The sequence below is a fragment of the Corticium candelabrum genome, chromosome 1, assembly GCF_963422355.1.
Source record: "Corticium candelabrum chromosome 1, ooCorCand1.1, whole genome shotgun sequence".
Taxonomy (NCBI): Eukaryota; Metazoa; Porifera; class Homoscleromorpha; order Homosclerophorida; family Plakinidae; genus Corticium; species Corticium candelabrum.
The window spans coordinates 7,008,893-7,022,784 of NC_085085.1; the positions used below are offsets into that span (position 1 = coordinate 7,008,893).

Sequence of the window (13,892 nt, forward strand, 5' to 3'; positions counted from 1 at the left end):
GTATCAAGCGAGGTATGGCTCGGAATTTCAGAACCGCAAGCAAGCAACGAAGTCGACGAAATCCAGACATCAAACGAACCAAGTTGAAGAAGACAACGAGGTGAGTATAATATATACTTTGACAGATACGCACCCAAAGTCACCGTGGAAGTTGCGGGGGCGTTAGTGACAATGGATGTCGATACCGGGGCATCTATGACTGTGATACCTGCGTACATATACAAACGTTTTCTGACTCACGTGAAGTTACAGAAGAGTAGAGTCAAACTTCAGACATACTCCGGAGAACCACTGACGATAAGGGGGGGGGGAGCTTACGTTCCAATCCGTTACGGCAACCAGACCGCACGTGAGAAAATGGTAGTTGTTGAAGTTCAAAACAAACCAGCAGTCTTGGGGCGAAACTGGCTTTCACAGATCTGACTGGATTGGCACATGTTATTTAGGGTTGACAGACCGACTAGCCCATGGAAGACGCTGGGTACTGATTATGCTAAGAGATACCCCCAATTGTTTGAGAAGGGAATTGGAACACTGAACGGATACGAAGCACGCATTACACTAAGACAGGATGCAGTGCCAAAGTTCCATAGACCGCGACCGGTACCCTATGCCCTACACAGTAAAGTAGACGAAGAACTGGACCGTTTGCAACAGGAGGGAATAATTCGACAAATTAACAGAAGCGAGTGGGCATCACCTATTGTAATTGTAAGGAAGGCTGACAGGTCAATACGGGTATGTGGTGACTACAAAGTTAGTGTGAACCCTTACCTAGAGACGGAATGCTACCCAATGCCTAACACGCAAGAGCTGTTTTCAACCCTAGCAGGGGGAAGAGTCTTTACTCGTTTGGACATGAAACAGGCATACCAACAAATGAAGTTTAGCCCAGACTCTCAGGTATACTTGACAATCAATACTAGCAAGGGACTCTTTGTGTATACAAGGATGCCGTTTGGAATCACATCTGCACCTTCTATTTGGCAAAAGGCCATGGATGAAATTTTAGCAGGCATTCCAGGATGCATATGCTACTTAGATGACATACTGGTAGTAGGAGGTAGCCAGGAGGAACATGACCAGCGGTTAGACATTGTGTTGGACCGACTGAATAAGAGGTATTTGACTAAAAGAAGAGAAGTGCACATTCAACACTTCGGAAGTGGAGTATTTGGGGCACCTAATTAGCGAGAAGGGGCTCAGACCATTGGAGAGTAAGTATGGAGCAATTAGAGAGGCTCCCCAACCACAGAATGTAACTCAATTAAAGTCATACTTGGGTTTACTCAACTACTATGGTCGATTTTTACCGAATATCTCAACAGCCCTCCAACCTTTGTACAAACTACTCCAGAAGTCTATGCCATGGATTTGGAAGAAATCACAACAAGAAGCTTTTGAAAAAAGCAAAGAGAAACTATTGAATTCGAGCTGCCTAACGCATTACGATTGGCAAAACCATTACGACTCAAGTGTGACGCCTCGCCAGAAGGAATTGGGGCTTGTTTAACGCACGTTATGCCAGATGGAACTGAACAACCAATTGTATTCACATCCAGAACATTGTCTTCAACTGAAAGAGGTTATGCACAGTTGGAAAGGGAAGCCTTAGCTCTTATCAACGGTGTACGACAGTTCCACAAGTATTTGATCTGACGTAAATTTACACTAGTGACAGACCATAGACCTTTACTTAAACTATTAGGACCAAAACATTGATCCCGACTGTGGCAGCTGCTAGATTGCAGCGTTGGGCAATAGTTCTGAGTGCGTATGACTACAATTTAGAGTTTACTCCCGGAATAAACAATCAAGAAGCGGACATGCTGTCCAGACTTCCACTGCTTGTGGAAGCGATCGATCCTAACAAAATTACATACCATATAAATTACTTGGACACTTTGCCAGTTACAGCAGACCAAGTGAAACAAGCCACGGCCAAGGATCCAATCCTTAGCAGAGTATTGAAGTATACTCTAGAGGGATGGCCAACCAATGGGTCGCCTAAACTACACAGTTATGCCAAGAGGTCAACCGAGTTATCTATTACCAAGGGATGTCTAATATATGGAGGAAGAGTAGTGATTCCATATTCACTACAAAAACAAGTATTGTCTGAACTACACACAGGACATATAGGAATGGTGCGAATGAAGGCGACGGCTGGAAGTTTTGTGTGGTGGCCTGCCTTGGACAGGGATGTTGAGAGTATAGTCAGATCATGTTCCATGTGTCAGGAACAACGGAATAAACCTGCAATTTCAACGCCAACTCATCCTTGGATATACCCGGAAGGTCCTTGGGAACATGTCCACGCAGACTTTGCAGAGTACGGAGGAAGACACTACTTATTGTTAGTAGATGCGTTTTCAAAGTGGCCAGAGGTCCATGAATTACACAAGAATACTACTGCTTGCCAGACAGTAGAATGTATGAGAAGAACATTTGCAACTCATGGAATACCATATTGTATGGTAACTGACAATGGACCTCAATTCCTGTCGGAGGAGTTTAGTAAATTCATGCGCTCAAATGGCATCCACCATCAACGTACCCCACCATATCACCCATCCACCAATGGACAGGTGGAGATGATGGTACAGGAATTAAAGAAGAGCTTGAAGTCTAAGCCATCAGAGCGAACATGGAGTCACCAAGTGTCATTGTTCTTACTTCATTATCGGACTACCCCACACGGGACGACTGGTAAGACTCTGGCTGAGTTGTTGATGAAACGTTCTCTTAGGACGAGGCTGAGTCTGTTGAAACCGGAAGCTGGGGAAAAGATACGAGATCATCAAAGAGAAGAATTTAACCAGGCTACAATCAATGTAAGAGAAATGGGTCCAGGAGACACTGTTTCTGTCTGGAATCCAAGAAGGGATGGTCAAAGCAAATGGCTCGCAGGAAGAGTGACACAACGACTGGGACCAACATCTTATTTGGTAAATGTAGACAGACACATAAGATACGTGCATATTGATCACTTGATAACAAGAGATGCGACCAATACACAAGTGATTCTGCCAGAAGAACCGGATATCTTGCCAGCTACAGTTGTACCAGATTCATCAGGACCCGTGTTAGAAGATCCTACACTTCCAGCAAGGACACTTACACCTACGGAGACTACAGATGAGGAGCATGTCATGAGGAAATCCACTGAGACTAAAGATCCAGTCACAGACAATGGAGCAACTGAACCTCAGAAGGAAATCAGTCAAAGGAGATATCCAACTTGAGAGAACAGACAGCTACCTCTCAGGTATCGTAAAAACTAAAGGGAGAGGAGTGTAGTGTATGACACTTAATTAGATTAGACCTAGCTGGCATGGTATGTAGTAATTAGACATAGCACTATTTAGTTAGTACGCTAGTGAGCGTTGTAGAGTGTGTAATAACAAGTGAGTCTAACTAATCGAGCCTGTGACCACCGAGCAAACACAAAAATACGGTTTACCACTGTATAAATGTGTAGAGGTGATCCTCAAACAGTGATAATACAAATTCGTCGGACGTTTGTCTGTTTGTCTGTCAAACATTATATATTTCTTAATATACATTTCAGCAATAAGCATAAAAGGCTATTGCTAAACTTCAGACAAGAGTTACATATACATATGATATGCAAGAAAGCTAATGTGGGAAGACCAGTGTGTCTGTCTGTCTGTCTGCCTGCCTGCCTGCCTGCCTTACATATACATATGATATGCAAGAAAGCTAATGTGGGAAGACCAGTGTGTCTGTCTGTCTGCCTGCCTGCCTGCCCGATGTGCATGTTGTGGGGATGCCAAATGAAACTTTAGTCACTCTTTCTGACTTGACTGCTTCTCTGCAAAAGATTGGCCTGACTATTCGAGAGGACAAATGTAAGTTGTACTTTCCAATGGCTTCAGAAGATTTTAGTACAGATATTTACATGAGCAAAGATGGTATTAATGTTTTGGGGGCACCTATTGGCACTCCTGATTATGTTAAACTAGCTCACTGGTCCGTTCTTCACATGGGCAGGTTAGATTATCCCCGTTCAGAAATGTACACTGGGCAGCAGAAACTTGAGCAGTTTCTTGTCAGGAATGGGCAGTTTAATTTGGTAGCGATTCCATCCACCCTTCCAGAGAATTCGAAATTCGCGTGTGAGTGGAGGTGGGTCCTCCTGGGATATTTAAAAAAATATACTCAGCACGTTTCCAACGTACGCACTAAACAATCGGAACTCTATTCCTCTGCTCTGGACATAGTTTGATGTTAAAGATAAGTAAAATCTAACCCAGTCTGATGGGACTGCTAGATAGCATTGTGACGTAACAATGGCATGTGAAGAAACAATGAAAATTGAAAGTGAGCATTGCATTCTTAGTTATGAGAAAACAAAGCTACCCTAGGAGATTGAGCTCACTTAATGGAACTTCCTTCAAATTGAGTCTATCAGAAGCATGCAGTCTCCTCCCTGAACGACGAATAGCACTGTTTTGTTCTACGTTACACCCCCAAAAGGGGACCCAGCTGAAGCTGGAGGCCGACGACACCCTACCTAGGTTCTTACCCATGCCGAGTTACGCCTGTATCCCAAATTTTAATCCCCGTGCGTGATCTGCTCTAGCCGGCTATTAAACTTATATATATATATATATATATATATATATATATATAAACACTAATTTTAGTAGTATAGATTGCAATGCATAGAGGCAGCATCACAGGGCAATGTTTTAACTTCAAAGATTAACGAACTTGATGACCCCCGTGTAGTCTTCTTTTATTGAAACATTGCCATGTTCCCAAACTAAACTTCCAACTAAACTAAACTAAACTTCTGCTTGCGCACGCTCTCTACACGAACTGCCAAAGAGATTTTCCTGTCTTGCTAACCAGCTTAATGAATATATATCAACTAGTAAAACAGGGTTGATTTTACATGAATTGGTGGCCCAAACTACCCCCGAAGTCAAACTCGAAAGAAGTGAAGCCGAAATTTCATTCTTTGGAGAAAATGATTAATTATCCTAGAAAACTTCAACATTGCTTGACTTTGGATATATCACAGAAACAGTTAGAAGATTTCATTAAAAATATAAAGTCAAATCAGGATGCTGCCAGGCTTAGGTCATTACAGGGGAAAGGTGCAGGAGCATGGCTTTATGTCATTCCCTCAACATACAAGAATGCACTTAAATCTAACGAATTTCGTTTAGCATCTTGTATGAGATTGGGGATCTTTTAGTCGATTGCTTGAGCATTGTGACTGTGGACAGACGTTAGATCAAGAAGGTTTTCATTTGATTACCTGTAAATATGGAGGCGGTCCTGTCTGGTCTTACGATATTATTGTTGCTGAGTGGTCTGCTTGCCTAACGGAGCTGGGTATTCCTCATCAAACAGAAGCAAGAAACAGATACGTACAAACTGATGAAAGACCAGACATTACATTCTACGACATTGGTTCTGGTGTCACCTATGAATGTGATGTTTCTTTGGCTCACCTTTGGAGAAAAGACATAGTGAACGGAGCTGCAAAGGCCTGCAGACATGCAGCCACAAAATGGGAATCAGAAGAATGTTACAAATATTCAAAGGAGATCTTGCCAGATGGCTCTAGCTCTGAAATTGTTTTGCTAGTGTTTGAGCATTTTGGCGCGTGGGGATCACAAGCGGAAAACTTACTGCATGAACTGAGAAGAAAGCCAGGGCACATTGAAGAAAGACGAGTAGATGCAGAGTTTATATCATATTGGCGACGACTTTTTTCTGTGACTCTCCAAAAATGCAATAGTAAAGCTGTCTTGAGAAAAGTGTCTAAGTTGTTAACAAACAGACTAATGGAGGATAATGTAGTTAGCAGATAGATACATTCAGTGCTTCACACATTGAAATAGTTGAACTTGTGTATGAAGTACTTTTAATTATTAAAAAATCATGTATTTTAGTGTGTAGAGATGCTGTATCCTAATAAAATAAGCTGCCTGCCTGCCCGCTTGCCCGTGGTCTTTTAGACATTCATAGCTTGGATAGTATAGAGAAATTTGCATCCCCTGGCAAGCCAAGATTGTCATTTCTTCTTTTCTTACGTCAGGGGTGTGCTTCTTTATTTTTCTTCTGCTCTTCTAGAAGAGGTAGAGCAGCAATTTTGAGAAGAGGGCAGAAGAGCCGCACCCACTAAAAGCTGTCAGAAGAGTGATGAATAAAGAAACAATCGGAAGAGGAACGAGCATGCATAGTAGACTCGTAAACAATAGGGGCCCCTGCGACAAGCTGGCTTGCGAATCACTCAGATTCCACAATTCCGGCAAAGACAAATTACCCATGAGCACATCTATCACGGATTCGATGCTGTTTCCATACTCTACTGCCATCTGCTTTTTAGAAGAAATGCGCATGTGTTACCTCTTCCTCGTCTGCTCTTCTTGACTTTTTGCTGGAAGAGCATCTTCTAGACCTCTTCTGTCACCTAGTGTTCCAAAAGAAACACGTTTGACTGGAAGAACAGTCTTCTCTTTGACTGAACAAGTTTAACTGTAGACTTTCATTTTTTTCTTTTGTTGGACACTGTTAGTTGTGAACTTATGTATCCATACTTAATTGCCGAGCGTAGCGAGGCTTCTAATCCGGGTTGCACAACAGAAAGGGCGTGGTCCTATATGGCTCTCCATCGAACTCTTGGTATGTGTGTGTGTGTGTGTGTGTGTGTGTGTGTGTGTGTGTGTGTGTGTGTGTGTGTGTGTGTGTGTGTGTGTGTGTGTGTGTGTGGATTTATGTGACATTGTATGTGTTTAGGTCACATCTTCATCTACGCCAGGTATGTTTTCCAGTCGTAAGTGATGATGGAAGCAATTACTGTTACAGTTTCTGTAATTATATTTACAGAACTGAACAATCAGATAGTCACAGTTTGATTAATTTGAAATAATACCATAAGTTATTGCCATACATAAGTAAATTTATTTGAATGTAAACTCAGCGCTATGCTTGTTTATGTTGAGCTACAAATATTGGATCATAAGGGAACAAGTGACATGACTTTGTGGTAACTTTACAGAGCAAAGTTGGTTTGGCAAGGAGCATGAATTTATGTTTCAACATTGCACTGCAAATCTGCTCGGCGCTCATACTTCAGCTGCATGATGCCATGATTATGGGGGCATTTCTTGACTTACGTGGTTTGCATTCAGGGAAATAGAGAGGAGACATTATACTGTAGGAATTAATATGGAAGCTATAGACATACTAATTTCAGGTATTGAGCCATAAGAAATAGGACTTTGTAAAAGTCATGTGACTGAGCGAGTGCGATACTCAAAACAGATATGTGTGAAATGAGTTTCGGTTTGCGGGCTATGTTTGTGGCTGGCTGACTCAGACTATGTTTGTCATGCTCATGAATGTGCCATGCCCTCAGTTTGGTTCAATTACAGAGTGATATTTTGTGATTGATTGTACATGTCAACCAAAGACGATGGACGAACTGCCAATCAGATCCGTTGAACATTTAGGAAAGAGTTTTTACCAGAACAATGTAATTCATGTTTACAGTTGCCAGGGCTTGTCAGAAATAAACAAGAGCTTACCTGCCTGCAACTGCTAATGTGAAATCAATCGCTTGGTTTCAGAAGGCTCATAGCTGTGGAAGCAACAGTGTAAACACAGCTTCAATTACTAGTATTAAGAGGTGTAGAGTTCTACCTCCGCCAAGGAGGTTATGCTTTTGATTCAGTCTGTTTGTTTGTCTTTGTGCAGGACTAGGCAAGTAATTCTGGATGTATTTTATTAAATTTTACCAGAGGTTTGTTTTGACCCAAGTTAGAGGTGATTTCATTTTGGAGGTGATTTGACACTAGAAGGCAAGTCTCTCTTGAGGTGTCTGACATGTACATAAATTTCTTGACAATGTGACTGGAGTCACTTCAGAATTTACTTATGCATGTCGATAACATTCCTATAATAAGTGAAAAATGCCTTTCTCTTGGAATGTTTTGAATGGAAGATTTTTGCCAGTTAGATGTACTTTCTCATGCTTGTTTTGTGGCTTAACAGATCTCTGTCGAATGTAGCTTGCACAGAGTGACACAAAGAAAATCTGTTATCTGTCATATTTGACCAGGACTGGCAAGAAACTTGAGAGAAGCAAGTTTGGTTTATACAGGACGTCCACTCCTTATCTGGGACGTCTAAATCACTGGACGTTCAGTAGCCAAACTTGGAAATTTTTAAATTGTTTAATTATTGTGGTTGAAGTATGCACTTTCTGAGTGCTCTTGTTTTAGCTCGGTTTAGTATGTATACTATGTAGTAGACTGAACAAGTAGAAGGATGGTAGGGCTTGAGGTTGTGCATTAAATTCAGTGATTGAAGTATCTTAATTAAGTCTTATTTTTAGCTATGGCAAATCAAAGTTTTTAGTGGTATATTCTTAGATATGGAAGTGAAAAGAACAGGCAACAGTTCGATCAATGAAATAACCTTCAAGTTGTTTAAGACTGCAATAGATGTAGTCAGCTGGAGCACTTTTGGCATACTGTACCTTGCATTTAGAAATCTTTTCTCTGAGTTTCTCTTCTAGACTATTTTCACTCTTGTTGAAATCAGAGATTTGAGAACTAGTTGGACAGATTTCTATTGTTCAGAGGACTGTATGACTTTAATTAAGCAATGTTATAGTTTTGTCCTCCACTTTTTGACATGTGCTGCACTAGGAAATCATTGTGCTAGTTGTGAATGCATACACTTGACCTGTTGAGGGGTAGATGGGCTTGTAACTGGGTGTTGACCATTCAAGTATGGAATGTGGTCATAAACTTATATAGAGATCAAACTGTTAACTTTTGACTTAAACCGCATGGTTACTGGTTATTACTTTGTCAAGGTTAGATTGTGTTTGGAATGTCTACTGCAACAAGATAGGAGGTTTTTGGAACAGAGGTTGTCTTATACATGTAATAGTGGCAGATTTTTGTATGGTATTTTATAGCTAAATTGTTGCCACATGTTAGCTCTCATATTGGACTGATAGGGTAATTTTGATCTGAGCTCTGTTAATTAATGCTAGATGCTAGTTTTTGGGCATGTATGTTTCTACACGTTAGTATACATGCCAGTAGTTTGGTAAGTGTTGATGTAAACAGCTACAGAATAGTAAACTGTTGTTTTGTCTTTTTGATCTTGTGACTTCAACGTTGCTCATACTTAAAAGTCACTTATGTGTGAGATTAGAAAGTAAAGGTACACTGTGCTAGATATTTTCACGTCGGTACTTTTTATTTGAACTAACCCCCAATGTACTTTTACTTGAGCAACACTATGGTAAAGCTCGAGGACATTTAAACTGTAAGGGTCTTCCATATTTCTTGGCATATTCATGAGCATACAAAACGTACGCTTTTCCCCTCTTCCCTACCCCTTCATCAAAAGTGTATGCGAAAAATGCTCATTTAATATTAACATGCTTCAATTGGCTTATACTTGATACAATAGACCTATACTTGATAATTTTGCTCTTCGTCGTCATCTCTAGCTTCCAAAAAGCTTCTTTCAAAATGGAATCCTTCTTGTCATCACTCTCAACCTTCCAAAACTCATGTGCCTTTGTGACAGCATTTTGCCTGCCGTCCGGTAACTGTCATTTAGATGCATAAAAGCATTGACAAAATGCTGATAGGCATTGACAGGGTGCGTATGGACTGAGTCCGCACAGTTGGACAACTTTGCCAGCCTCTCGATCTACGTTCTCCATCAAGACACGAGGCGAGTAACCTTGTCCCCAGACTCTCTCGCACTAGTCTAGTCCGGTGCCAGGATGATGCTACGAGGCGAGAAGAGAAACCCGAATATTGCTTATTAACCCAGATGCAACAAACTGCTACTAGTAGTAGATATTATCATAATGGTTGTTGGTTTGACCACGCGAACCTGTGTGCACAACTATTTTACTGTACACATGAATCATGATTACAAACTGATCAGGTGGTTAATTGTCACATGAATGCAAAGTTGACATTAACAGACAAGGTGGAATGTGAAAACAAGGTGTTATAGTTAGCAGGAGTTGCTGCAGTGCAAAGTGTTAACTTTTACATGTATGATGAGGTGAGTGCATCTTGAGACTGCAAACGTTAATACTTCTGCTAATCAGTGACACAGCTAAGAATTGCCAATAGGTTTTAGTAATGCCAGTTGATTACTTCTGTTTTCTGACACCAACACGGCTTGTTCTTCTGTATACTGTATGCACACTTAATAGTCGGAGATTGTATTTATGTGTGAATATACGTATATAATCGTGTAGCTCATAATAGCCAGACAGCTACAGAAAATGTCACTGTTGGTAGCTAGCTCACTTTGTGTATGGTGTGTCATTCATGATTTGCATTACAAGCCAAGTGTGTTGTACTTTGCCTCAAAGTAATTATTGTTTTTATCTTATCTAAATTGTAATAATCTTGTACTTGCTGGACATATTGAGTATGTGTTACTAGCCTCATTTTCTTCTGCTCGTAATCATCTGGTTTCAAAAAGCCAAGCTCTATTTGATAAAGCATGCAAGAAGGGTGAAGTCCGAGTAAACAGGGTTTTGATTGATACTATGGGAGAAGGGGATGCCGGAAAGTCATGTCTCGGAGATTTAATGATGAACAAACCATTTGTTGAAAGTCAGAAAAGCACGGATGGAGTGAAGGTGAGGATGATGATCTCACAAGCAGTTGGACATGGTACAGACTGGGAAGAATTGAAAACAGAAGAGGAAAGGCAGGCACATCTGAGCAAGCTGTTTGCAAGAGAATACGTTCTTCATAGCAGTGACCAACAATCCGCACAATCAGACAAGCAAGATGAAAACCCAGAAGCTAGTCAAACAACTGCAATTGTAAATTCTGATCTTGATATGATGGAAGAGACTGCTAGAGGGCAGAACTCTGTTGACATGATGTCACACTCCGACGATATTCACAACAATACAGTAGGATATGAGGATTTAAAGTTGCCATAAAATTGGACTGAGACATAGACATGGCCATTTCTGTTCTGGAGAAGAATAAGGAGGAGCTCCACAAATTAGAAGAAATGATCTATGTAACGATGATGGATAGAGGAGGTCAAGACCAGTTACTCTCCACACACGCTGCACTGATGGCTGATAATGATTATCAATCAGCAGTTTGTCTGTTGGTTATGGATGGCTCAAATCCATTGGATGAGAAGGTGACCACATCCAAATTTCGTCTTGCAGATGGAACTTTCATTGAGAAACCACGTGATGTGGCCACTACAAGAGCTGACATCATTCGGCATTGCTTTACTGCTGGAAGAATGCGCAATAAGTTTTTTGGCAAAGGCCGGGTCAAGAGGACGCCAGCAATGTTTATGGTTACTTAGAACAAAAGGGAGAAGTAGTTTTATGGCAAAGCAGGAGCAAATTGTTCAAGAAATCATTTCTGAAGAGAAGTTTGGTGATCACATTGTACCGTTTAGTGAAGTTCCTTATGAGGTGCTGCTCCATGTAGACAACACAAAGTCAGGGACAGGCAGCCCTGATCCAGCAATTGTCCTCATCAAGAGAAGATTCCATTACCGTGGGCTGTGCTTGATAAGGGTCTGGGTCTTCTGAGAATAAAACATCACAAAGTTCTAGATATTAATGATGTCTACGAACTAGGTGCCAGGGTATGCAATATCTCATCAGATGAGGAGTGGAAACAAGCACTGCCGATATCTTTGCAGCTTTGGAAGCATTGGGTTTTACCACAATGTCGCTGGTCTTAACAAGAAGGTGTTTCCCAACATTCAATGGGTTGCTGACGTGTTGGCCACCTTTGTCACAGTTCTGGATCACTCAAGGATTCCTCCTCGATTGTGGAATGATCTCAAGAACCTTCACAATGAAGGCATAATGTCATGGGATCTTGCTAAGTATCTGATGCAGAAGGCAGGAGTAGAAGTAGCTAACTATGATGTCATTCTCATACTTTTGCAGTTGTTTAACATCATTTCAGGATCATGTTTGGCTGTTTCATCAGTCAGTGTGGATGTTAATGTTCAATGTCATCAAAAATTTTTGTTCCCTCCATGGTCATGAGGGAATTCATCAGCAACTCATTTGCTTACCAATCAGCTCTCTGCTCTTCTACAACTCCCCCACCCTTGTTCATCATTCCCAAGGGCTTCAATGCTTTTCTGAAGCCTTTGTTTTACCGATTTGTTACTCGCATGATCAGCAAGTACTCAAAGGGCCCACAGCTTAGCAGAAACCAGGTGATACTTCATCTTTGTAAGGATGTGGATTTGGAGTTGGTCTACACTGTGAAAGCTGTCATTATTACCGTGTACTGTCCATTAAGCTCTAAACAGTTGCCTACAGATGGAGTGCTTCGTCCACTATGTGATGGAGTAAGAGTGACTCTCATAGAACAACTCACACTGGCCAAAGAATGAGGAATGGATGGTTTTCAGTTTGAGGTGTGTATTCATGATGCCATTGATGAAGCTTCAATAGAATATAATCCTCAATGTTTGGCTTCACTGGATGAATATCCAGGCGATGAAATACTGCTTGACAAACAACACAAATGCATTTGTTGTCCAGCTAAACTCGATGTTTGGTATCACAACATTCTTCCCAGTCATAGCGTTGAAGGTATTGTAATGTACAAGAGCTACTGATTACTTCTTGACTTTTATGTTGTGTCTTCCACAGCAGCTGCTGACGATGCCTATGATCCCGATCAGGTTTTGTCTGTTGTATTACAAGAAGGTATAGATTGTTGGCTGTCTATTGGGTTGAAGATGGCATTTACAACAAGTCAAATTAACGATAAGACGAATGACATTTCTCTTGGTGCTGACAAGTTCCGGGTTTTGTTTGAAGCAAAAGCACAAGAGGTAGGACGATATGAGGCAGTCAAACGACTGTTAACAGCATGTCGTACCATTCTGTATCCAATCATTGGAGCAGTAATGAATCAATTGACAGGTGAGCAACTGATATGTAATGGTAAACTCTGAGTGACCTCCGTAAGTGTTTAACTTGATTGTGGATGCTAGTTCCTTACGTGCCGTGAATAGCATACATTAAGTAGGTGTACACTGGAGTTGTGATTGTGTATAGGAATTGAACAGTGCATGTGGAAAACATAGGTTTGTAGCAGATTGCTGAGACATTGAGCTGCATTTATTAACACAATTTCTATGCATCAACGATTAGTTGTCTGTGTGTTGTGTGTTGTTTGACAGGCACGTCTTTAATTTCAGGAGATTAAGGAACTGTAGCACCTCAGCAGGTGCCCCTGTCTCAACAGCTTGAAGTGTCAATGATGGTAGAAAGGAAAATTTGTAGGAAACACTTGGTTGCCGTGGCTAACGCAATTGGCAGTCAGTGGAAAGAATTTGCCACACGGCTTGCTCCAGAGAAGTTTACTATGTCTTCAATCAGTACAGTCGAACAGGAACGAAGATCATTGCTTGAGCAAGTCCATAGAATGTTGGATGATTGGACCAACGATTTACATAAAACGCGACTTGTCATTTGATTGTTGTAACATTTCTGAGCATGAAAATGAGAGCTCAAGCAAATTTTATTTTTGGGACTGATGTGGTAGAGTATGTTGAACGTAACCAATAGCTGAAGAAGCAAGAAGCGAGGTTTTGATTTGTGTCTCTTGCAATGCACAGAAGGCGAAGTTACTGCATGGATACATAGCTGGGATAACAATTCTAAGATTCCTCACTCGTTGCAATTAACGTCCCTCTCTGCCGGGCCTCATTCCTTCTGCTTGTTCTTTGCACAATGGACATCGATCTGTACACAGCAAGCGGTAAAGACGCATACTGGAGAGCTGTCATCTAAAGGGCTCCTTTTAGGGTACTGTACCATGCTGGTGTCTTGGTTAAAAAGGATCCTA

At 41.2% G+C, this 13,892-nt stretch overlaps 4 protein-coding genes across 4 annotated transcripts; all 4 read left to right on the plus strand.

Annotated features, from left to right (window-relative positions):
* Positions 1 to 14: 14 nt before the first annotated feature.
* On the plus strand, positions 15 to 1,513 carry LOC134188880 (uncharacterized protein K02A2.6-like). The gene is made up of 3 exons (XM_062657120.1): positions 15 to 100; positions 447 to 1,121; positions 1,192 to 1,513. The coding sequence occupies exons 1-3, from the start codon at positions 15 to 17 to the stop codon at positions 1,511 to 1,513; spliced, it is 1,083 nt and encodes a 360-aa protein (XP_062513104.1).
* A 670-nt stretch (positions 1,514 to 2,183) lies between these two features.
* On the plus strand, positions 2,184 to 3,508 carry LOC134191362 (uncharacterized protein K02A2.6-like). The gene has a single exon (XM_062659973.1). It carries the CDS (start codon positions 2,232 to 2,234, stop codon positions 3,243 to 3,245), a length of 1,014 nt encoding a protein of 337 aa, XP_062515957.1. The 5' UTR covers positions 2,184 to 2,231; the 3' UTR covers positions 3,246 to 3,508.
* A 6,997-nt stretch (positions 3,509 to 10,505) lies between these two features.
* LOC134195928 (uncharacterized) lies at positions 10,506 to 11,648 on the plus strand. The gene has a single exon (XM_062665023.1). The coding sequence runs from the start codon at positions 10,580 to 10,582 to the stop codon at positions 10,982 to 10,984; it is 405 nt and encodes a 134-aa protein (XP_062521007.1). The 5' UTR covers positions 10,506 to 10,579; the 3' UTR covers positions 10,985 to 11,648.
* Positions 11,649 to 11,746: 98 nt separating this feature from the next.
* On the plus strand, positions 11,747 to 13,633 carry LOC134192854 (uncharacterized). The gene is made up of 3 exons (XM_062661616.1): positions 11,747 to 12,628; positions 12,689 to 12,964; positions 13,243 to 13,633. Exons 1-3 carry the CDS (start codon positions 12,430 to 12,432, stop codon positions 13,248 to 13,250), a joined length of 483 nt encoding a protein of 160 aa, XP_062517600.1. The 5' UTR covers positions 11,747 to 12,429; the 3' UTR covers positions 13,251 to 13,633.
* Positions 13,634 to 13,892: the final 259 nt, after the last annotated feature.